This window comes from Hirundo rustica, chromosome 32 (assembly GCF_015227805.2).
Source record: "Hirundo rustica isolate bHirRus1 chromosome 32, bHirRus1.pri.v3, whole genome shotgun sequence".
NCBI lineage: Eukaryota > Metazoa > Chordata > Aves > Passeriformes > Hirundinidae > Hirundo > Hirundo rustica.
In genome coordinates this window covers 558,783-583,506 of record NC_053481.1, presented here as the reverse complement: position 1 = coordinate 583,506, position 24,724 = coordinate 558,783, and the positions used below count along the sequence as shown (strand labels likewise).

The following is a 24,724-nucleotide window of genomic DNA, read 5'->3' as shown; positions in this document are numbered from 1 at the left end:
CCCTTTTTCTTTTCTTGTTTCATCTTGGCGGTTTCTGATACTTTAAAGATTTGTATTCTCCTAAAATCTCCTGTCCAACATGTGGCATATTCTCTTTCTTTGGGATTAAACGGTTCCTTTGAATTTACAAATACATTTAGAGCCTCACAAATCCAATTTTCAAAAGAGCCGTATCTGGGCCAGTAAATGTGGCCAGATCTTATTTCCTTCTCTGCCCATTCTATCATGCAAAGTTGAATCATCTTTACCTTTTCCTTTCTTCTTGTACAAGGGTTTTTATCCCAGTTAGCTAACAGAACTCCCAGAGGGCTATCTTGAGGTATTTGCGTTGGTAATTTTTTACACCCTTTTTTCTTCCCTGTATCCAACTTAATGTTTTTCTGTCCCATTTTTCAAGATCTCATCTATTTGTCCCCCACCTCTGTTTTTCACTTTCTATTACAACCTAAAGACCTCTTACTTCTATCTATGCACACACACAAAAGAATCCCCTCTTTCTCACTAAACTATTCAATACACTACACCTCCCTCCAAGGAGATACAGTGAATTTTAAAATTAACAATCAACATTCCATATGCTTTCATCCACCTACTCTTACTTCATTTCTCCTTCACTTTCACACATTCTTTCACACCCTTAGGACATGAAGCCGGATCCCTGTTGCCAGAGACTCTCAGCTCCGTGTGGCCCCTTGCCTTGGGCTTGGCCTCTGGGTTCCAGTATAGCTGGGACTCTGAGGAGGGCCCCGAATCTGGTCACCTCTGGTGCCCATCCACCGATGAGGCTGATTTGCGTGTCACTTACACTTTTACACGGCACCCCCTCCACACACCCGGAGGGAAAATGGCCTGTTTGCAGGTCACACACAGGTTCTGCCATAGCCCCCACCTGCCCGGGGGAACAATGGCCTGTTTGCAGGTCACTTACACCTCCTGCCACCGTCCCATCCGCCCAGGGAAGCTGAGGCAGGTTTTGTGTGTGACTCACTCTCACACAACAAGACAACAAGAAGCTACCTTTTACTTTCAAATCACCTGTTACAATTTTAGGTGTGACTGGCCAGTCCCAATGCTCTTGGATATCCCCTCAATCCAGCTGTGTTGTCCAACCCTAGATGCTCTTGGGCATAACCTCAATCTGGCAGAACCATGGGTGCTCTTGGGATATTAATCCCTCAACCCAGCAGGTTTCAATCCTGGATGCTCTTGGGCACTCTCATCCCTCAATCCAGCAACATTTTTAGGGGCCCTTGCCTTTTTTTGTTTTTTTATTTTACTTTTTTTCCCAATGGATTATACTAGGAAAAGGCATGGCTTTCTCTCTCCTAGGGGTCCCACCCCTTCTCTAAGACTCAGTTCCAGTTTCCCTGGGAGGGTTCTCTCGCTCTTCTTATCACCCGCTTCATCTCTTTACTGGCCATTTTTCTCGCAAAAGAACGGAAACGCAACATAGGAGATTCTGCACTCACTTAGCAGGTCTGAGATAACCAGCTGCCTCTCATTCACACACATTCATCCCCGTGGGTCTTTGTCTTCGTGTACACTTTAGTCTTAGGGGCTAATTACTGCGGTTTTAGGGAATCTTTTCCCTTTTCTTTGTTTTATTGCCTCCTTTTGTCCATTGATCGTAACCTGCATCTGTCGGTCACACCAGGGGAACACAGAGCGAGGCTGCCAACTGGGCAGGGCGCGCCGTCCTCACCCTGATTCCACTGAGGCACCAGCAGTGAGGTGTTATAACCATCCTCTGCTACCATAATTGTGAAAAATGCCAATCATTTAAAAAAAAATTTTGGAAGTTTAATAGTAATTAAAATGGTTATAAAAATAGCATTAGAGTAAAAAATTGAACAATTAGGGTTAGGACAATACCAGGCAATAAAAACAAAGTTACAGACGGCTGGGTGCCTTCCCGAGCAAAAAGCTCCAAAGAAGGACCCCCGTTAACAAAAGATTACCTCTTAAAAGCAATCGCCTGTTGAATATTCATACATTCCATATATGATGTGTAAATTCCATTCAAACAGAGAATTCTCGCTGGTTAGTGTCATGTTTTTTCCTTTAATCTCTATGGCATCTTCAGGGCTGAGCAAGACAGGAGAAGTTGGTCTCTTCTGATAAGGAAGTAGTAAATTCTTTTTCTCTGAAAGATTTATGTCTTCCTATGGTTGCTATATAAAAACTACATTTTAACTACAAAAGTACGTTTACCCTACTATCAAGATATTAATACAACATTACTAATCAATACAAGATAATACATACAGTAAATATCTTGCGTAGAGCCATATAAGATGCACTTTTCACATTCGGATCTTGCAGGAGCCCAAAGCCGAGCCGGGAAAAGCCCTGGTGGGATTTTGAGGGGCCGCACGTGGCCATCGCCCGGAACCGGCGGGCAGAGCCTGGAGATGAGCGGGGTCCGGGCACCCCAAGGCTGAAAGGGGCGCTGACTGCTGCAGCTGCACTTGGGCAGCGGCACCGTCAAAGCCAACGCGCTCAGACCTTGTTTTCCCCCCTGAAACAGCGTTTCCCATTCCTAAACCTCAGCCCGATGGAGGAGGAGGAAGCCGCGAGTAAGAGGCAGATGGGCCGGGAGCCCCAGGCAGGTGAGGAGGAAGTCAGTGCCTCTTTGACCCTCTCTCCTGCTCCATCTCCCAGCCCAGCCTGGCCCCCGGCTGCAGGACAACATCTCCTTCCCCTTCCCATGGAGGCAAATCCCATCCTCTCCTTGTCCTTCTTTCCCCAGACAAGGAGCTGAGCACGGAGACCAGGGAGGAGAAATCCCCACAGCAGAACCTCATGGAAGAAACCATATTGAGCGGCTCCGTGGCCCAGGAATCCAGCGGGGAGGAAAGGCCACGGAGATCCCTAACAAGGAGGGGCTGCAAACGCAGATCACGGGGATCCGAGGAGGAAAGATCCACCCTGGGCCGGGGAGGCGGCTAGAGATCGGAGCTGGGGCTCCCTGACCAGCTTCGGGATGGTGAGAAGCCCCAGAAGTGCTCAAAATGTGAGAAGAGCTTCAGGTGGAGATACCAACTTCTCCAGCACTGGAGAATCCACATGGGGGAACGGCCCTATGAGTGTGGGGAGTGTGGGAAGATCTTCAGGTCAAACTCTAATCTGATCAAACACCAGAGGATCCACACAGGGGAACGGCCCTATGAGTGTGGGGAGTATGGGAAGAGCTTCAGGTCAAACTCGGTCCTGACCGTCCACCAGAGGATTCACAGAGGGGAACGGCCTTACAAGTGTGGGGAGTGTGGTATGAGCTTCAAGTCAAGCAATGAATTGATTCAATACCAGAGGATTCACATAGGGGACCGGCCCTATGAGTGTGTGGAGTGTGGGAGAAGCTTCACGTCAAACTCTAACCTGACCGTCCACCAGAGGATCCATACCGGGGAACGGCCCTACGAGTGTGGGGAGTGTGGGAAGAGCTTCAGGTCAAACTCTGACCTGACTGTACACCAGAAGATCCACACCGGGGAGAGGCCGTACGAGTGTGACCCATGCAGGAAGAGGTTTCACACCACTTCCCATCTCCTCAAGCATCAGCGCATTCACACAGATGAGAAGCCCTTCCGCTGTCTTGAGTGTGAGAAGGGCTTCAGGTCCAAATCCCATCTCAACACATCACCCGTGCATCCACACCAGGGAGAGACCTTTCGAGTGTGGGGAATGTGAGAAGAGCTTCAGCTGCAGATCCTACCTGATCCAACCCTGGGTTATCCACACCAGGGAGAAGACCTAAGTGTGTCCTGAGTGTGGGAAGAGCTTCTCACAGAGCTCAGCCTTGACCCAGCACCAATGGAGACACCACTGAGGGAAGCCCTGCGAGTGCCCAAGTGCTGGAAGAGCTTCGTGCGCTGCTCCAGCTCCATCCCCCGTTGGAGGATCCGTGCTGGATGAGCCCCGGTGAGCCCTGATGATCCGTGGTGCCGGTGATCCGTGTTTGGAAGACACCTGGCTGGGGGGCTCCACATCCTCCTGGCTCTTTTGTGCACTGGATTCTTTTCATTTCTGTTTGTCCTTTCGAAACACACCAAAACTGGGCTAAAAATAAAGATTTTGAACAAAGGTGTGAATGGGGACATGTGGGGATCTTCCAGGGGTGTGGGGGATGCTGGGTGCCAGGGAGTTGAGGCTTCCTGGCAGGGATTTGGGGACTGCTCAGGGCTTTGGGCTCCCCAGGTTGAGCGGCTCCAGTTCCCAGACCCCTTCCTGTATTCCTGTTTCCGATCCCAATCCCACTTTCCTAATCTCCATCCCATATTCCCATTCCCTGTCCCCAATCCCAGTCCTATTCCTGGTCCCTGTCCCCTCTTGCCGGATTCTGCCCTTGCCCTCCTGGCAGCAATTCCCAATTCAAATCCCACTTCAATTCCCAATTCATTTATCCCTGTAGGATCTTTTCCCAGCGCTGCCCAGAGCTGGCAGGAGCTTGGCGACACTTCCCAAAATTCCTCCTCCTCCAGTGCCAGGACTGGGATCCGTGCCTATTCCCAGTCTCCAATAGATCCGTGCCCATTGCTGGGCTCCCTGCCCATTCCCAATCTCCAATGGATCTGTGCCCATTCCTGGGATCTGTATCACTGTCACTCTCACTGTTATTATCAATGTCAGTCAGTGTCACTGTCACTGTCATTTTCACTGTCATTGTCATTAACACGGCTAGCATAGAGTTAAAATGTTTCTAAAATCATGGGAATTGTATAGAATAGATTCAGGAGGTGGAAAGAAAGGTTGGGTCTGGTAGGCCTGGGAAAGGGAACTAGGCCTTGGGAACAAATGTTGAGCTTTGTTTTTAGTGGATCATGTGAAACTGGACCTGCATAATCAGCAGATGATAAATTATATGATTGTTAAATTTAATGTTTTCTTGGTAGTTGAGTATGATTATTGGTCAGTCGTAATGAGAATTATGAGAAATGATGTAATTGTAACAAGAATCATGAGAAAGGATGTTTGGGAGACATGATGAAAATGACAAGAATTCATGTTTGGATAAGATCAATGTATACAATAGAACAATAGGGGTTTAATAATTAATATATAGTTATATAATGAAAAGGGTATAAAAGCATGTTCATCTCAAACCTATGTCAGAATCAGATTTGGGTCCGTCTGTACCCCTGATTCCCAGAGCTCTTCAATGAAAGCATCAGCATATAATCATCCTGTGATTATTCGTTTCTACACTAACGAGATCACTGTCACTGCCATTGTCACTGTCACCATCGTTGTTATTGCCACTGTCATTGTCACTGTGTCATTGTCACTGTGTCATTGTCACTTGCTGGGTGCTCCCCAGGGCCCACAGAGGGACAGGGTGACAGCCAATGGACACAGGGACAGATGAGGGACACTAAGGGGACAGGAAGAGGACACTTGGGGATATTGGGGACACCCAGGGGGCGCTCAGGGGGCCCTTGGGGACACGCGGGGACACTGATGGTGACACTGAAGGTGTAGTAGTGAGGGAATTTGTGGTTCAGTATTGTTTTGATGTTGATGGCCTTAAGCTGGAACTCCACGGTGACACTGATAGCCTGAGGGGACAAAAAACACCCCAGGAGGCCCCAAAATCCCCCATAAAAAACCCAGAATTCCTCCCGACAAAAAAGGGAACATTCCGCCTCGGAAACTGAAAGATGGAAAAATTCGGGCTGCAAAAACCAGTGAAAAATGGAAAAATCAGCCCCAAAATCCCACAAAAACACAATGAAAAAGGGAAAATTCTGCCGCCAAAATAGCCAAAAAATCCATGGAAAAGTGGAAATTCCACCCTCAAAATGAATTTTTAAAAAGTCGGAAAAACGTCAACCCCAACATCCCCCAAAAACCACCGGAAAGGGAAAATTCCGCCCCAAAATCCCTCAGAGGAATTTGGGTAAAGGGAGCTGTAAGAGTTGGTCTGAAGTTCCCCTCCTTTGCTTCACGATCGTCACGAGGACGCCGAGGACCCCACTGCAGTTCTGGCCTCCTCGAGGTGGATGCTCGCCAATCGTCCGCAGGTGCATTGTCCTGTGTCACCACGTCACAGTACACTGGCTTTGAGCGGTGTAATGGCGATTCTGTACCTGAAGTTTGCACCTGCTTCACGGTCCCTGCTTCACGACAAGAGCCTATGAATTTCCCCACCTCTTGGCCAAGTGGACTTTCTGGGGTAACTCTGGTGGTCCCCCACGGAAAATCCCTCATCTGCTTCACAACCACCATGACAGATGGAGATCGAAGCCCCCTCCCAAGGACTGAGACATGAGACCCCTACAACCCCAAGACGCGGACGTGGGGCTGACTTAACCGAAGCGAGATGTTTGCCTGCAGGCATGCTCATTGGACCAAGAAGACAATGGCTCTCGCTTACTGCTGAGAACATGGACTACCTGTTCCCCCTTGGTGGCTTCAACAGACTTATTACCTGTTTCCCCCGGAACTGAGGACTATAATAAAACCCCCCTGAATTAACCAGAGATTTCCAGAGACTCTCCCCGACATGACAGGCAGATCCATCAACCGGACCACAAGGACTCCGTCTTTACGTTTGGTAGCTATATCCCCTCTTTCTCTCTTTCTCTGTCTTTTTCTCTCTCTCTCTTAATCCCTCTATCGCATTTGCTATGGTCAAACGATAAAAAATGCATTTCTTTTGATTAATACTGAAAACCCCTCTGTGCTGTGTTTTGCACTCTGAGATCGGTAATTGAATAATCTCGAACCCCACTTGTACGAGTGGATCGTGACACACTGCCTGCCCCAATGTGATGACACTGTTGTGCTTTGTCCCAAAATGGCGCCACAGCTTGGGGACAGAGCCACCACCTCTGTTACCACCTGTCCCAATGTGGTGACACTGCTGCACTTTTTCCCAAAACTGTGACACCTCCATGCCTGGGTACAAAGGGCACCATGGCCAGGCCCTGTCCCACCACAGTGACACCGCCACTTTTCACCCCACAACGGTGTCACCCTGTGGTTGGGGACAGAGGCCAGCACTGCCACCAGCTGTCCCACAAAGTGACACGGCCACGATCTGTCCCTTCCCGAGTGTCCGAGTGTCCCCTCCCCGCTGTCCCTGGCACCTCTTACCCAAAGTCTCCACGTCCCCTCCCTGGTGTCCCTGTGCCCCCTCCCCAGTGTCCCAGCCCCTGTCCCTGCTGTCCCCGGCAGTGTCACCTGCACGGTGACAAGGACGATCTTGGCGAGCTGCAGCACGAGCTTCACGGGCCGCCTGCCGCAGGCCTGGTACTTGTCACAGGGATTCATCAAGAAATACTTGAGGCGGCGCCGCAGATCTTCCTCCTCCTCCTCCTCCTCCTCCTCCTCCGGTACCGGGGCCACCACGGCCGAGCCGTACCCGGGGCGGCGGCTCAGCAGCCGCTCGGTCTCTGGGGACAGCGGCCGGTGTCACCTCGGTCCCCCCTGCCCGGTGTCCCCTGGAGCCGTTAACTCCCCCGGCCCGGTCCCCGCTGTCCCCGAGCCCTGGTGCCGCTTCCCTCGGCCCGGTTCCCGGTACTCCCTGTACCCGTGTCCCGCTTGGCTCCTTCCCGTCCCTGGCCCGTTCCCGTTCACACTCCCGTATTTCCCGGTCACTGTAACCATTCCCGCTCCCTGTCCCATTCCCTGTCCCATTCCATGTCCCCATTCCCGGTCCCCTCTCCCCTCACCAGACGCCGCCTCCAGCGCTCCGGCCCTCACGTGACCGGGGAAACACCGCGCTGCTCCCGACCACCAATCACAGCCCGCGATCCCTCCCGTATTTGCATAACCACGCCCATGGCCTGCCCCCGCCCCTCCCCGCCTGCAGCCGCCTCCGGGCGCTGTTTGCTCCCAGTTCCCTCCCAGTGCTCCCAGTAAGAGCGATACTGGGAGGGAAAGCGCTCCCAATTCCTTCCCGCTGCTCCCAGCATCGCTCCCAGTTGCTCCCGGGATCGCTCCCAGCGCCGCGCGGGGCGGGGCCGCTTTGGAAGCCGCCCAGGGCAGAGCGCGGCTGCTTTTGCGTGTCGGCACCGCCCGGGCCGGGCTGGGAGGGGAGGAAGAGTGGGAGGAAGAGGAGGGAGAGAGGAAGAGGAAGAGGAGCAGCAGGAGGAAGAGGAGCAGCAGCAGCAGCAGCACGCGGTTCCGCTGCCGGCTGAGGCCGCAGCTCCCCCGGCTCCGGCTCCATCGCCCACCCGGAACCCGCAGGTGAGCGGCGAGGGGGAGCTCGCCCCAAATCCATTGGGGGGGTTTCGGGGAGGGTGTTTTGTTAGGGCAGGGGTTATTCTTGTAAAAAGCGCCAGTCACTTGTTTTAAAATTTTGAAAGTTTCATAGTAAATAAAATGGTTATAAAAATAGGATTAGAGTAAAAATTTGAACAATTAGGGTTAGGACAATACCAGACAATAAAAACAAAGTTACAGACGGCTGGGTGCCTTCCCGAGCAAAAAGCTCCGAAGAAGGACCCCCGTTAACAAAGGATTACCTCTTAAAAGCAATAGCTTGTTGAATATTCATACATTTCATACATGATGCATAAATTCCATTCAGACAAAGAATTCCCTCTGGTTAGTGTCACTTTTTTTCCTTTAATCTCTATGGTGTCTTCAGGGCTGAGTGAGGCAGGAGAAGTTGGTCTCCTCTGATAAGGAAGTAATAATTTTTTTTTCTCTGAAAGATTTATGTTTTCCTTTGGTTGGTATATGAAAACTATATTTTAACTACAAAACTACATTTACCATACTATCAAAATGTTAATACAATATTACTAATCAATACAACATAATACATATAGGTAATATCTTGCATAGAGCCATATAATATGCACTTTTCACACACCTAATCTATCAGGGGTCTGTGGGAGAGTTTTTTTTTCTGGGCAGGGGATGTTTGGATCTTGCAGGACCCCAAAGCCAAGCGGGAAATTGCTCTGGAGGGATCTTGGCCTATCCCATGTGGCGATCGCCCGGTAGCGGACGGTGGCGGGGCGATATCGGGTTTGGGGATCGCCGGGAGAGCCGGGGCGGAACGCGGGAGCCGCGGAGCGGGGAGAGCGCAGAGGGGCGATCCCGGAGCTGGGGGACCCACGGCAGCATGGAGGGGTGGGAGGAGATTGGACATAAGCGGGCTCCAGGCCCCCCGAGGCTGAAAGGGGCGCTGACTTCTGCAGCTGCACTTGAGCATCAGGACCATCAAACCCAACACGCTCAGCCCTTGCTTTCCCTGCTAAACTAGGAATTCCCATTCCTAAACCTTGGCCGAATGGATGAGGATGCCGAGAGGAAGATGGGCCAGGAGCCCCAGGCAGGTGAGGAGAAGTCAGTGCCCCTTTTCCCCTCTCTCCTGTTCTATCTCCCAGCCCAGCCTGGCCCCCGGCTGCAGGACAACATCTCCTTCCTCCTCCCTGTGCACGGAGGCAAATCCCATCCTCTCCTTGTCCTTTCTCCCCCAGACAATGAGCTGAGCACGGAGACCAGGGAGGAGAAATCCCTGCAGCAGATCCTCGTGGAAGAGGCGCAGGAATCCAGCAGGAAGGAAAAGCCCTGGAGATCCCGCATTAGGATGGGCTGCAAACACGAATCACAGGGATCTGAGGAAGAAAGATCCGCCCTGGGCCAGGAAGATGACCAGAACTCAGAGCTGGGGGTTCCTGATCAGCTTCATGATGGAGTGAAGCCCCACAAGTGCTCAGAATGTGAGAAGAGCTTCAGGTGGAGATCCTCCCTTATCCGACACTCAAGAATCCACACAGAGAAATGGCTCTATGAGTGTGGGCAGTGTGGGAAGAGCTTCAGTTCGAGCTCCAGCCTGATCCGCCACCAGAGGAACCACGCCGGGGAGAGCCTTTATGAGTGTGACCAATGCAAGAAGAGGTTTCCCACCAGCTCCCATCTCCTCGTTCACCAGCGGATTCACACGGATGAGAGACCCTTCCGCTGCCCTGACTGCGGGATGTGTTTCAAGCACAACTCATCCCTCATCAACCACCGGCGCATCCACACTGGGGAGAGGCCCTATGAGTGTCCCGAGTGTGGGATGAGCTTCTCACAGAGCTCCACCCTGGTTACCCACCAGAGGAGCCACACGGGGGAACGGCCCTACGAGTGTGGGGAGTGTGGGAAGAGCTTCAGCCGGAGCTCCACCCTGATTGCCCACCAGAGGAACCACACCGGGGAGGGGCTCTACGAGTGTGGTCAGTGTAGGAAGCGCTTCAGCCGGAGCTGCCACCTGATCCGCCACCAGATGATCCACACTGGGGAGAGGCCCTATGAGTGTGATCAATGCAAGAAGAGGTTTCCCACCAGCTCCCGTCTCCTCGTTCACCAGCGGATTCACACGGATGAGAGGCCTTTCCGCTGCCCCGACTGCGGGAAGGGCTTTAGGGACAACGGCACACTCATCAGCCACCAGCGCATCCACACCGGGGAGAGACCCTTCAAGTGTTCCGAGTGTGGCAAGAGCTTCACCCACAGCTCTACCTTGACTCAACACCTACGCACGCACAACTAAGGGAAGCCCTGTGAGTGCCCTGAGTGCAGGAAGAGCTTTGTGCACTGCTCCAGCTCCATCTTTCATGGAAGGATCCATGCTGGGTGATTCCCAGTGACCCCCAGTGGGCACAGCCCCGGTGATCCGTGGTGCTGGTTATCCGTGTTGGGAAGACACCTGGCTGGGGTTCTCCACATCCTCCTGGCTCCCCATGGCCTGGATTTCCTTTTCATTTCTCTTTGTCCTTTCAAAACACCCAAAACTGGAGTAAAAACAAAGACAATGAACTAGGACAAGGATGGGGACATGGGGGGATCTTCCATGGGATGTGGGGGATGCTGGATGCCAGGGAGTTTAGGGTTCCTGGCAGGGCTCAGGCCTTTGGGCTCCCCAGGCCGAGTGGCTCCAGCTGCTCTGGGAGACCCTGGCGCAGGTTCCAGGGCAGCTGATCAAGGACCCCCTGCCCTGGAACTGTCCTCATGTCCCCCTGTCCCGGTTCCCAGTGTCCCCTGTCCAGGTTCCCCTCTCCCCGCTGTTACTTGCATTGCCCCCTGCTCTTTCCCGTGTCACCCCACTCCTGGTCTCATCCTGCTCCCATCCCAGTCTGGATCTCATTCCTGGTCTCATTCCCTGTAGCTGTCCTGTATTCTCTGGCTGGCTACCATTCCCATATTCCCAGTCACAATTCCCTGCCGTGTTCTCATACTCCTGGTCCTGCTGCAAGTCCTGCATTTCCATTTTTTCATTCCCTGTCCCATTCCCATATTCCTGATCCCAGTCCCATTGCTGTGTTCCCATTTCTGATTCCTGTCACACCTTCCTAATCCCCATCCCATATTCTCTCTCCAATTGCTGTTTCCATGTTCCCTGTCTCATTGCCATATTCCATCCCCAGTCTCATTTCAGGATCCTCTCCCGTATTCCCTGTCCCTCTCCTGTATTCCCTGTCCCATTCCCAGTCACTGTCTCCATTCCCCATTCCGCTCCTGGTCCCAGTCCCATATTCCCTGTCCTGTTCTTGGTCCCTGTCCCCATTCCAACTATCATTCCCAGTCCCTGTCTCATATTTCCAGTCCTGTTCTCAGTCCCCATCCCCATTACTAATTCTTGTCCCCATCCCTGGTGCCATTCCCGGTGCCATTCCTGGTCCCAGTCCTGTATTACCTGTTGGATTTCCAGTCCCTGTATCGTATTCCCTGTCCCTTTCCCAGTCCCAGTCTGGTATTTTAGGTCCCCTTCTTGGTCCCTGTCCCCATTCCCATTATCATTCCAAATTGCTGTCTCTTATTTCCAATCCTGTATTCCCTGTCTCTGTCCCCATTCCCAGTTACATTCCGGTGCCATTCCTGGTCCCTCTCCCCATTCCTGGTCCCATTCCCAGTTCCATTCTGGTATAGCTGGCCCAATTCTTAGTACCTGTCCCCATTCCTAGTATTATTCCCAGTCCCTGTCTCTTATTTCCAGTCCCATTCCCGGTCCCATTCCCATATTCCATGGCCCTGTCCCCACTCCCAGACTCAGTCCCATATTCCCGGTCCCTGTCCCCATTCCTAGACACATTCCCCGTCCCAGTCCCGTATTCTTAGTCCCTGTCCCAATTCTCTTTCCCAGTCCCGTATTCCTGGTTCCATTCATGGTCCCTGCCCTCATTCCCAGTATCATTCTCACTACTTGTCTTGTATTTCCAGCCCATTTCTGATCCCTGTCCCAATTTCTGATCCCTGTCCCCATTTCTGGTCCCTGTCCCCATTCCCAAACCCTTTCCCTATTCCCTGTCCCATTCCCGGTCCCTGTCCCTAGTTCCCAGTGCTGTACCCCAGGGCCACCTCTCGCATGGGGCCCTGAGGGCTCCACATCTCGGGCTGGCGGTGGCACACGAACCGTTCAGCCCCGCTGCTGTCCTTGGCCAGCTGCAGAGAGCACAAGGCTTTGGCCATTCCTCAGAGGCCCCCAGCTGGCCAGAGCAGCCCCTCCTGCCAGCACCCGCTGTGGCTCATGTTATGAATGGGCCAGGAGACCAGCTCCAGAGTGATTTCAGCCTTTGTTAAAAGAACAGCCTGGGAAGAGGAGGCCCAGCGCACCATGCTGCTGCTCCAGTGGCGACTCGGAGGAGGAGGCAATCAGCTCCATCTCTGTATGGCGGATCTCGGTCTTCTCGCCTCACAAGAGTCTCCAGGAAGACACTTGCTGGCTCTTGGTCCAGGGGTGTCATGCTGATCAAGTGCAGTTCAGGTCATGGCAACAAGGCGAAAAGCTTTGGTTGGTGGTCTGATGTTCTTTACTGTTTTCTTCACCTAAAGGTGTTGTTTAGATCTTTATTGGTACTAGGGCTCATTGGTTTTAGAGGTTTTTGTCTGCCCATTTAGCTTCTGCCAGATACTAGGCCTTATGGGAGTCTTACGTTTGCATCTGCCATCATGGGTACAAAGGGAGCAGCAGGGCGATACTCGATGGTGAGGCAGGATACGAGCTAGGAACTAATTAACGTACATAACTTATGAGACATTTACAGAACATTCTGACAAACAACTGTGTAACTTAACATTGAAATGGGTAATTAACCTTTAGAAACTTTATTTTCTACAATTTCCCCCTCTAATTCTTTGATCGGGCTCCAGCCTTGCATCAGTGTGCAGTTTCTGACTCTCGGAAATAGTGTTTTCTCAATTTTTGGTACCGATCATAAACCTTTTTGGCGTTTTTGTGTTCTTGTTCTTGGCTCTCTACCTTCATAATTCTAGTTTGTCTCTGATTGGTCATTTCTGGGATTTGTATACGCGCTTGGATTGTGGAAGTTACTACTCGAACCAGGCAAGGGAGCAGGCAGGGTAGAAACAGTAAACTTGTTAATGCACAAGCTATAATAAAAGCCGCTTTTTTCCACCAACTAGTATCTACTAGGGGAGTCCACTCCTGGGTACTGACATATGTTACCTTGCATATCCTCTTTGGAGATGTTTTTGATCACTTTGCTTCTGTCATTGATCTCTAAGCAGCAGTCCGAGGAAATAAATTTGCCACATATTCCTCCTTCATCAGCTAGTAAATAATCTACAGCAAGCTGAATTTGAGAGATTGCTGCTCTGGTCTGGGTTAATTGGTTACTCATGTCATCAAGGGTGAGGGCTGTTTTGGTGGAAAAAATTTCTAGTACTGCTTGGAGTTGGATAATTCTATTGAGCATATAAATCGGGGTGCAGTATCCCTAAGACCCATCTTGGGCCCAAGTGGCTGGCCCATAAGTTTTAATTCTTTTTTCTGGGGTCCAGATTTTGCCTTTCTATTTCTGGGTACTCCCCATGTCAATTATATTTCTTCTCTTTTGGTTGGTTTTTCTTAAATCATCATGTAGTGGAACTCCCAGATTTGACCCTGATTCTTTTGGGAGTAGGAAGAAGGCGGGTTTAATGATTGCTATGGTGCAACTCCCTGCCCCATCTCCTGGGAGTTTGGTGTATGCTGTGCTTCTACAAATCCAAAACAAATTGGGGCTTCCCAAAATGCATCTTTTATTTCTGAGGGATATTGTCCAGTATTTGGACAATTTTCTTATTCCCCAGAAAGGGTTTATCCCTTTTTCAGTGCATTCATGCAGCCTGTACCCCTCGTGGTAAATGCACCCTTTTTCGTTCTTCCCAATGGACCAGTATCGATTTGGCTCTTGGGGAATCCACTGTTGGTTTCTTTTCCAAGATTCAGGTGGTTTTAGAGTCTCTTTGCCTTCTGCAAAGCCCCAAGCCGGACACAACAAAGAGACGGAGTCTTCAGGTTCTGATTTTTCAAAGTTGCATGCTCTGTTTATTGTTTCTTATCTTACAGTTTTCTCAGTGCCCAACTAAGGTCTGTGCAGCTGCTCGGGCATCTGACGACTCCTCCCCACTGGGCTGCGGCATTATCTTTTATACTAATTATTACGTGTTCTTTATTTAGCCAATACCTATCACTTATACTAAAAGGGTCATCCCTGCTTTGACCCAATCTCCTTAAACTACTTTGTGCCACCATCACTGCAGAAAATGGAGTGAGGGAAGAAGAAAGAAGAAGCAGGAGACAACGCCCAAAACCCTCCATCTTGCTCCCATCCACTTCCATACTAAAACCCCAAACCTACTGTTTTTTCACCCTGTGATAAGGTAAACCACTATCTTTCACGCTCTTGTGGCTTGCAATCCTTTCTGCAGTGCAGGAAGCCTCTCCCATGGACTGGAATCAAAGCCAATGTCCCTCTGGGCTCTGTTCCAGGGTCCCAGACCCACTGTCCAGGTCTCTGACCTTCCAGGGCAGCCAAAGGAATGCCCTGGACTCCAACAATCCACCTAGTGCTTAAATCTTTTGTTATTAAATAGTTTTTACAGGCCATTTTTCCTACTAGGGTCTTACACCTTTTCCTTGTCTTCATAGTACATTCTTCACCAATACCTTTGACTTTAAGTCCCATTCCTCTTTCCTTCTTTGCCCTTTGATTTGAGGTTCTTGTTCTACTTGTTTCCATTTCAAACTCTCTAGTGGTCTTAGACTAATCCCTTCCCAAGGTTAAATTTCTGTCATTTGGGTATATCATGAGTTAGCACAATTTTGTTTTCTAGATATAGAGAAATGTAAAATGTTTTGCCCTGACCGTAGCGTGGGTTGGGGGGGAAGGACAAGGACCTATCAAAAAGCAGGCTGGGATATTGACAGCTGAGTTGACCGATGAGAATTGTCAGTGCGACTTTGGAAGGAACATTTAAAACTGATCTGCTGCTGACCGCCCACTCTCTCGCTTTAGGATCAGCAATGAGGTAACATCGGAGGCGGCGGGCGGCCTCGGGTCGGGCCTTGCTGCCCTTTTGGGCACCAGGCCGGGCCTGGCCGGGGGTCAGAGGGCCGCTGCCCGCACAGAGAGAGCCTGAGCCGGCTGAGCCCCTTTCCCTCGCTTGCTGGCAGGGGAGAGGGGCAGCTGCATCTGGGCAGTGCGGGGCCATGTGCTCACACCACGGCAGAAGGGACCAAAACATGGCCCATCTTAATCACCGCTGGCAGCAGAGAAAGCAAGCCTGCAGCTCCGTAACAACTTTGAGCTGGACCGCCCTAGATGAGACCGAGGGGTGGAAAAAAGGACCTTTACCAGCTTCCTTTATCAGCATTTGCATTTTTTCTTCAGCCCTGCAGCCCGGCGTGTGCACGTGGCCTTTGCAAGCCCAGGCAAATTTAACCCTTTCTTAGCAACACAGAACTTTTAAAGCACAATTCTTCCTTGAGAGAAAGAAGAAAAACACCAGAAGGTACATGGAACAGACTGCATGAAGTCAGTTAGAAGAGAAGTGAAAGAACTAATAATATTGGAGTAAGATTGAAGAAGTGGACATTTTTAACCGGACTTTTCTAAGGTAAATTATGAAGAAATGAACTGTTCTTTGCAGCATCTTAGTATTATTTGGGTGGAATGCTATTCTAATCAAAATTAAGGACTGGTGTAATAGAGATTTATTTGGGAACTGTGAAACCCCCGCTCCTAGGTCAAAAAAGAGGTCTCAGTCTTTTGAGACAAAGATCATTTTAGATCAGAAATAGTATTTGTAAATAATACCCCAGATACACTGAGAAGCTCTGTGGATAGAACATCACAGTCTGCAAAAACTCCGGGCAGCAGCAGCAGGTGTAACAATGAGAGCACTGGACTATTTTGTCTTGTAGCAAATGTCTTCATAAAAAGATCTTAGAAGGACTCTTCTCCTAGAGTAATGAGTAGTTACGTCTAAGTGGTGAAATTGACTAAAAATCCTAAGTTGTATCTATGTTGTTCAATGAGAAAGTTAATAGTTTGGAAGAGGAAAGAAGCATGTTTTAAGGTATCATTCCGTTTTAGTTGAAGTCTGTCGGGGGCCTTCCCCAACATTCAGGTGGTTTCAGGGTCCTTTGCTCCCCTGCACAGCTCTGAGCCAAGCTGAAGGAAGAGACGGAGTTCTCAGGTTTAGATTTTTCAATGTTCCATACTTTGTTTATTTTTTCTTATCTTACAATTTTCTTGGAGTCCGACAAAATGTTCGCAGCTGCATGGATTCCTCACGTCTCCCCCCGAGCTGGGTTGTCCTTATCTTTTATGCTAATTACTACATATTTCTTGTTTACTATTTCTTACCAATGTCTATTGTTATTACTAAAAAGGTCATCTTTACTTTGACCCAATCCTCACTAACTACTTTGTGCCACATCAATGCAGCAATGGAGTGAGGGAAGGAGAAGGAGAAGAAGAAGGAGACAACGCCCCAGATTCTCCATCTTGTCCCCATTCACTTCAATGCTAGGAACCTAAAACTACTATTTTCTCATTCTGTGATAAGCTAAACTACTATTTTTCACATTCTTGTGGCCTGTAAACCTTCTCTCAGTGTAGGAAGTTTTTCCCATGGACTGAAATCAAAGCCAGTGTCTCTCTCAGTTCTGGGCTGGGGTCCCAGACCCCCCTGCCCAGGTCCCTGACCCTCCAGGGCAACCAAAGGAATGCCCTGGACTCCCAACACACAAACACCAGGGGTTTATGTCCAAAAAGGAGACAGAAGAGTCATTTTACTTTATTTGAATAAATGGAGAAGCCATGGGGCATTTCCCCTGGGGTCTCTCAGTTTTTCTGAGGATGCAGCCTCCTCTTTATCCTAATTTCTCAGCTGCATTTCCCTCTCTCTTTCCCAATTACCTGAGGTACTTGAGAGGCACAGACTTCCCAAAATGCTTATGACCTAAAATTCCCCTTTTAATGGATACCCGCCTAATTTTTATTTCTTATTGGATTTATGGGTTTTTCCCCATTGTTCCTTTCATCTTTCAATATTCAATTTCATTTACAAACAAACTTATGGTTTGTTTGTAAAGGCAAATATCTTCTTTTCCATTCATCAATCAACAGAATCCTTCCTATTGTTTCTCTTATCTCTCAGTGCTGGTTTTATCTACCAGCAGACCCAGGGCTTGTTTGTAAAGACAAATCTTGTCATTCCTCTCACTGCCTTCAGGGGATATTGGATATTGTTTAACCTGGATGGGAGGTGTATCTTTTTGCATTTCTGCCTGTATTGGTGGAATGTCTAGATAAACACATTTTCCTTCTTCTGCCCACACTTCTGGATTTATCTCTTCTATGTCCCCTTGAGTTAGCCTCATAATTGGGGCTATCATCTTCCCATTTCTCGGCAAGATTCCCACCCCACCCCTAGACCTGTAGGTCTCTTCCTAATAGGTTACTTTCTAAATTGAGTAGATAGATAAAGTCAGCAAAGCATTGTCTTCAGTTCCCTCTTATTTCGACATTCGCAACTATTGAGGCTTTGAATGGTTTTCCTTTTGCTCCTAACACCTGGCAGACCTTTCTCCCAATGGTGACTCCTGCTGAGAGTTTTCTTATGCTAGATCAATCTGCTCCTGTATCGACTAGAAACTCAAATTCTTCATTTTGGGGACCCACTTCAAAATTTACCAGGGGCTCCTCTTGATCACTCACTGGGTCCCCTAGTGTGTAAAGCCCGTGACACCCCTAATCATCACCCCTTAAAATCTTCTCTAGGGTCTCCTGTTCTTGAGCAATCACTTCATCAAACAAAAGTTTTTTACAAGTTCTCAGATGTCCTACCTCTCCCCAGTAATAACACTTTCTGTTGTCTAGTGGTATTCCAGGTTTCCTGGTATTATTACTGTCTTTATTGGCCCTGGGTGACCCAGATCTACCCTTATGTTCTCTGACTGGGAGCCTTGGTGTTGGGGGTGAGGTTTGGGTTTTTTTTCCCATAGAATTCCCGCACCCCCCCCATGAGTTGCTAAGAGACTAAATACTGATGCTTAGAGGATGATTGACCCATACAAAAAGAGTGGCCAAGGGTGGGGGAAGATCACTTAAGTTTGGGGGAGGGAAAAGCACAGTGCTCCGGGAGCTGAGTGTGCTTTCTCCTGCTCTCGGCATTGGGCATCGGAGAGACACGGTCAGGCTGCTGTTTGCTGCGTGAAGAGTCCACTGTTACCAGAGGGTCTGGTCCCAGGAATTCTACCACCATCCATCATCTGCTGGAGTGCCCAGGAATTCGGAGCCCCTTCGCCTGCCCCGCTGGAGCTGGGCCGGCCGCGTCCAGCCACCGCGGCTTCTTCAGCACTGCTCACTTTGCCAGGACACCCCCTTTCTGCCTGCCGGGACACACGCCCCTTTTGCCTGCAGGTGACAACCTGCCATTTCCAGCCATCAGCCCCGGAGTGTCCCACCGTTCCAGCCTGGTGCTCTTGGGGAGGGGCCCAAGAGATCAGACTGCCCCAGGCTTGTGAAACAAAGCCCCTTGAGGTTCTTGGTTCTGTTTATTATTATTATTACTGTAGTTGTTGTTTTGTTTGTCCTGTTATATTTACTAGTAAAGGAACATTATTCCTTTCCCCATAGCTCTGACTGAAATGGGTTTTTTTAATCTTCCAAATTATAACAACACGGAAGGAAGGGATTGGAATTCCCCATTCCTAGAGAGGCCCCGTCTCTTCCTAGCAGATACCAGTCTTTCAAACCAAGACTGAATTTGGCATCCAATGTGGGGCACGAGAGCATTGAGAGAAAAAAGGAATAACACTTCTTAAGTGCCTACATTCTTGTGCACTGGATATCGTGTAGTCTGGCTTACCCTGGTTCTGGTGGCATGTGGTGGTGACTGTATTTCTCCCATTTGCAGGCCCTTATCTAAACACGGGCCCTGTAACTAAGGCTACTGTAGCTGTCATCCAGTTTGCTATATGGATTAACAAGATGAGGAATTTGTGGATTTTTAACTTCCTCTGGAAGGCAGGCACATGGATTCAGGGCTATCATACACTAACTGTGTGGGTTTGAGGTTATTTTAACAACGGTACCTACTGTGAGGAAATGACACCAGAGGAAACCTTTTCCCAACCCTTCACCCAGCTCTTTGGGTCTACCCCACCAGTCTTTGAAAGGTTCAAATCTCTGAATGTTAATGATATCATACAGTGGCTGGTGTTGCTGGTATGCCAATTCTGTTTAGCATTTAGAGATAAGGGGAGACTGACCTGGATAACCACCATGATAACCACCCTAGGGAATAAGGATACTGCCCCACAGCCTGACCCCATCCCACAGCCTGACCCTGCCCCACAGCCTGACCCTGCCCCACAGCCTGACCCTGCCCCACAGCCTGCCTCAGGAATAAACCACCCAGATTGGGTGAAGGAGATCCGTGAGATGGGCCAGATGCTGAGGGAGTACATTTCCCGGGTAGTAGCCTCATGAGCCCCAGCTGCTGGGAAACCCTCCCCCTGCCCCAACAAAGGAGAGTCTGATGGTGCAGCAGCAGAACCCACAGACGTTACAACCGTCCAGGTTCCAGCTGAACCACAGGGGCAGCCACAGCCAGCAGCAGTTGCCCCTGTGGAAACAAAGAACTATAAGGTGAAATCAGAGCACCCAGGCAACAAGGGTAAGAAAGGAGGGCCCTCACAACCCACAGGGGAGTCAGAGGTTGATATCATCACTGAATCCCTGACATATGAAAGTCTCCGTAATCTGCAAAAAGATCTTGCATGATAGGGACGTGAGGCTTATACAGCTTGGTTACTTCGGGTCTGGGACCTTATAGGTACAGGAGTGCAACTAGATAGTGGTGAGACAAGGAATTTGGGACCCTTGACCCAGGACTCAGGTGTGAATCAGGTATTCGTAAGGGAGCCAGGGCCCCTTTCCCTTTGGGAGAGGCTTTTAATGAGTGTAAGGGAGAGGTTTGTCCACAGAGACAGAATTCAAGAGCAACATCACAGAATTTCCCAAACCAGGGAAGTAAGGAGCCCCAGCAGCAGCAGCTTCACACACAGCAGTGACACAGAACAGGACATATTATAACTTCTCCTTGCAATAAAGAACTTTTGTTTCAAGTTCTACTATAGCCACGATTAATATAGAGCAAAGAAGACAAAAAATACTAGTAATAATAATAACTATAATGTTAATAGCAAAAATAGAGACAATAGCAATAATAAAAATTAATAATGGTAATAAAAAACCCTACCATACTTACACTAGGTTGGTATGGCCAGGTTTTGGTAAGGGTGGGCTCTAGGAGTGCCTTCTGGGAGAGGCTGCTGGAAGCAGCAGCTCCGTCGTGTCCTGCTGAGGCCACGCCAGCCGGGTCCATGACGGACCGGCCGCAGGCTAAGGCTGGGCCAGTTAGAAATGGTGTTAACACAGATTTAAGGAAAAGAAAATGGCTTGTCATGGAGTTATAACTGACCAGGGAAGAGCAGGGTAAGAACATGTGAGAGGAACAACTCTGCACACACCCGGGGCAGGGCAGGAGGAGGGGCAGGAGCTGCTGCAGGTGCTAGAGCTGATTGCCCTGAGATTCTGTGCTGCAGTCCCTGGTGAGGCAGCTGGGCCCCTGCAGCCCATGGAGGGCACGGAGTGCAGAGAGGCACCTGCAGCGCCAGCAGGAGCCCCTGCCAGAGCAGGGGGATGCCTGAGTGGAGGCACGGAGTGCAGAGAGGCACCTGCAGCGCCAGCAGGAGCCCCTGCCAGAGCAGGGGGATGCCTGAGTGGAGGCTGTGACCCCATGAGAAACCTGTGCTGGAGCAGGGACCTGGCAGGGACCTGCAAACCTGTGGAGAGGAGCTCACCCTGGAGCAGGTTCTCATGCTCCCAGCTTTGGTGGGAGTCTGGCATCCAGCCAGGGTAGTGTTAGTTTAGTACAGACAGTAACAACCAATTGTTGAATGGCTTTCAAGATGGATGACCAGAGTAGCCAGTTAAATACCCCTCTGTGTCACACAAGCATAAAAACAGCCCGGGAAGCTGTCTTCCTTGCTGCTGGCCACAAGGTAACTCTGGGGTGGCAGGGGGCCCTGCTCAGGCCCCGCTGCCCTCTGGGCGGCCAGGCTGGGCCCGGCCAGGCCTCCGGGAGCCGCTGCCCACACAGGGAGCGGCCCGGGCCGCTTGAGCCCCCTTTCCCCTGGCCAGGCTTTGCAGCAGCTAGTAGCAGAGAAAGAAAGCCTGAAATTTCCTAACAACTTTGAGCTGAGCCACCCTAAATGAGACCGCGTGGAAGGGAAAACATCCACCAGCCCCCCCAGGCAGCATGCCTTTGCAGCCCTGCAGCTCGGCAGAGATCATGTTACCACTGCAGGCCTGAGAAAATGTAACTCTTTCCTAACACGGATGAAGCTTTTAAAGTTCTAACAGTTCTCAAAGAGAGAAAAGGCCAAATTAGAGATATGTAAAGAGACAATATCAAAATATCTAAGTCACTGAAAGAAGAGTGACTCCTGAGGTTGAAGAGATGACAAGTTGCCTTAGTTCTAGGCTGAAACTTCCTACGAGTTGTGGTAACAAACTGTAATATGAATATGCTAAAGTATTCCTTTAAATCACGGACAATATGAATTGGGGAGATGATTTGTGAATTTCTTTGGGGCAAAGGTATTTGTGATTTACTGAATGAATATTAAACTAGAAGCTGTAATTTAGTGATCTTGTAAGATGTTTGAACAGAGAAGAGTAAGAGTTCTGTACTAGTGAAGAATTGAGAAAATACCTCAGTTCCTTGAGATGAAAAATTCTTTGCCTTTGAGTCGTGTATCTTTAAAATGTGACACCCCAATATGTGAAAGTCTACCGCCTATATGCAGTCACAGGAAAGGCTACGTGATATAGGAGGTCCTCAACTGCAAAAGTTCCTGGGCGGGCTGCTTTTGTGAGACGTTGAGGCAACAAGCAGACTGTTTCTCCTGTGAAAAGTTACCAGAACAAATAAGGAAAACCTTCTCTCTCTTAAAAAACTGAATGAAACACTATTTTATAAGTAGTACTGACCTGGAGTTTTAAGTTTTGCCTCTTTGCATTCTTTGTAAGAAAGTTAACAGTTTCTAAGGGAATGGAAGGGTATTTTGGAAGTTTCATTTGATTCTTGTTTTTTTATAGTGTGTTAATAAACCTGTCTTTATATCCCTTAAGTTTCAGCCTGCTTTGCTTCTCTCCTAATCATATCTTACAGTAGAACAAAAAATAATAAATTATTCTAGTAAACATTAAAACCACTACAGGTAAATTGAATAGACTTCCTTTCCTTCATATATTCTTTGTTTCCAGAGGTCACAGTGAAGACCTTGAGTGGGGCTTTGACAGAAGGAGTGAAGGTGGTGGGGAGTAGTGGGGACAGGAGCCACAGGGATGTGGGACAGACATCAGAGGGGCCCAGGCAGCTGGCAGGGGGCAAGGCCTGTCCCCCTGGCCCAGCAGTAGCGCCGTGCCCTGCCCAAGGTGCTCCCACCAGGGGCTGGGCCCCAGAGGCAGGGGGAGAGCCCAGTTCTGGGGGCGGCGTTTCTGCCCTGACCCCCGTCCAGCCCAGCCTCCCCCGTGTGTGCAGTGACCGCTGGCACGGGCTGCACTGGACAGTGTGACCTGCTGGGGACATTGACAGCTGCCCCACTGTGACACTGCCCTTGGCATTTCACAGGCACCAAACAAATCACAGCCAGCCCAGCCCACTGTCATGTCCCATGCACCAGAGAGCATCACAGCCAGCCCTTCTCCTTGTGGTGTCACAGGCACCAGAGCACATCCCAGCCCTGCTCCTTGTGGTGTGACAGGCACCAGAGCACATCCCAGCCCTGCTCCTTGTGGTGTGACAGGCACCAGAGCACATCCCAGCCCTGCTCCTTGTGGTGTCAGAAGCCCTATGAGTGTATCAAGTGTGAGAAGAGTTTCTCACAGAGCTCAACCTTGAACGAACACCAACAGAGGCACCACTAAGGGAAGACCCATGAGTGCCACGAGGGCAGGAAGAGCTTCGTGTGCTGCTCCATCCCCCATGGGAGGATCCGTGCTGGATGATCCCCAGGGATCCCAGGTGGGCAGAGCGCTGGTGATCCGTGGCACCAGTGATCTGTGTTGGGAGGACACCTGGCTGGGGGCTCCACATCCTCCTCTCTCCCCGTGGCAGGATTCTCTTTTTGTCCTTTCAATACACCCAAAATGAAGTAAAAGCAAAGATTTTGGACTAAGACAAGGACGGGGACATGGGGGGACCTACCAGGGGATGTGGGTGCAAGGGAGTTGAGGGTTCCTGGCAGGGACTTGGGGGTTGCTCAGGGCTTTCAGCTCCCCAGGCCAAGGAGCTCCAGCTGCTCTGGGAGACCCTGGCAGAGGTTCTGGGGCAGCTGATCAAGGACCCCCTGCCCTGGAACTCTCAGAATGTCCCCTCATCCCAGTTCCCAGTGTCCCCTGTCCAGGATGCCCCTCTCCCAGCTGTCCCCTTTGCCCCCCACCAGTTCAGTGTCAACCCACTCGTGCTCATGGGCTGTCCCCATCTCCAGATCCCATTCTTGTAAACATTCCCAGTCCCTGTTCCATATTCTCTGGTTGCCATTCCCATATTCCCAATTCCATGTTCCCTGCACTGTGCCCATTCTCATATTCCTGCTCCCCTTACCAGGCCCACATTTCCATTCCTATATTCCTTCTCCTCTTCCCATATTCCAAGTCCTGTTCCTGTATTTCCATTTCTGATCCCAGTCCCATCTTCCTAATCCCCAGCCCATGCTCTCTCTACGCTTCCTGTTTCCATATTCCCTGTGTTGTCCCCATATTCCTACTCCCAGGCCATTCCAGGTCCTTTGCCCATATTCCTGGCCCCAATCCCAGACCCAGTTTGGTACTCACTGTGCCATTCTTGGTCCCTGTCCCCATTCCCAGTCCCATTACCGGTGCCATTCCCCAGGGCCACCTCTTGCATGGGGCCCTGAGGGCTCCACAGCTCGGGCTGGCGGTGGCACACGAACCGTTCAGCCCCGCTGCTGTCCTTGGCCAGCTGCAGAGAGCACAAGGCTTTGGCCATTCTTCTGAGGCCCCCAGCTGGCCAGAGCAGCCCCTCCTGCCAGCACCCGCTGTGCCTCAGAGCCCTCCCTCATGCTGGGGACATGGAGCGGACATGGGCCTGCAGGAAGCTCCTGTTCTTGAGACAGGAGCAAGGCTGCAGCTCCGGCCTTTGGGCCCTGGGCCGCAGCAACCCAGGGGAGGCCCAGCTGCAGAGCTCGCAGCGCCGGATGGGTTTCACTGGAACACTTTGGAACACTAATCCCCATCCCATGTTATCTCTGCTGTCGCTGTTTCCATATTCCCTGTACTTTTCCCATATTCCCGGTCCCTGTCCCATTCCCTGTCTCCTTCCCATTCCCCGTCCCCATTCCCGGTACCCTCTCCCCTCACCAGACGCCGCCGCCATCGCTCCGGCCCTCCCGTAACCA

The 24,724-nt window shown here is 50.4% G+C and overlaps 2 protein-coding genes and 2 pseudogenes across 2 annotated transcripts in view; 3 read left to right on the top strand and 1 right to left on the bottom strand.

The window, feature by feature from the left end:
* Window positions 1–24,724, bottom strand: part of LOC120764595 (zinc finger protein 345-like) — a 97,781-nt gene that overhangs the window by 7,694 nt on the left and 65,363 nt on the right. The window lies entirely within an intron of this gene.
* Window positions 1–24,724, top strand: part of LOC120764623 (zinc finger protein 271-like) — a 37,482-nt pseudogene that overhangs the window by 4,237 nt on the left and 8,521 nt on the right.
* LOC131378728 (zinc finger protein 239-like) lies at window positions 2,950–4,641 on the top strand (annotated as a pseudogene).
* LOC120764611 (zinc finger protein 239-like) lies at window positions 7,797–18,868 on the top strand. Its single transcript, XM_040088618.2, has 3 exons — window positions 7,797–8,190; window positions 9,218–9,290; window positions 9,435–18,868. The coding sequence occupies exons 2-3, from the start codon at window positions 9,245–9,247 to the stop codon at window positions 10,490–10,492; spliced, it is 1,104 nt and encodes a 367-aa protein (XP_039944552.1). The 5' UTR covers window positions 7,797–8,190; window positions 9,218–9,244; the 3' UTR covers window positions 10,493–18,868.

Coding starts and splice junctions, on each gene's coding strand:
- LOC120764611 (XM_040088618.2), top strand. CDS start 9,245: ATGGATGAGGATGCCGAGAGGAAGATGGGCCAGGAGCCCCAGGCAG. Junction 9,291..9,434: donor GGGCCAGGAGCCCCAGGCAG/GTGAGGAGAAGT, acceptor TTTCTCCCCCAG/ACAATGAGCTGAGCACGGAG.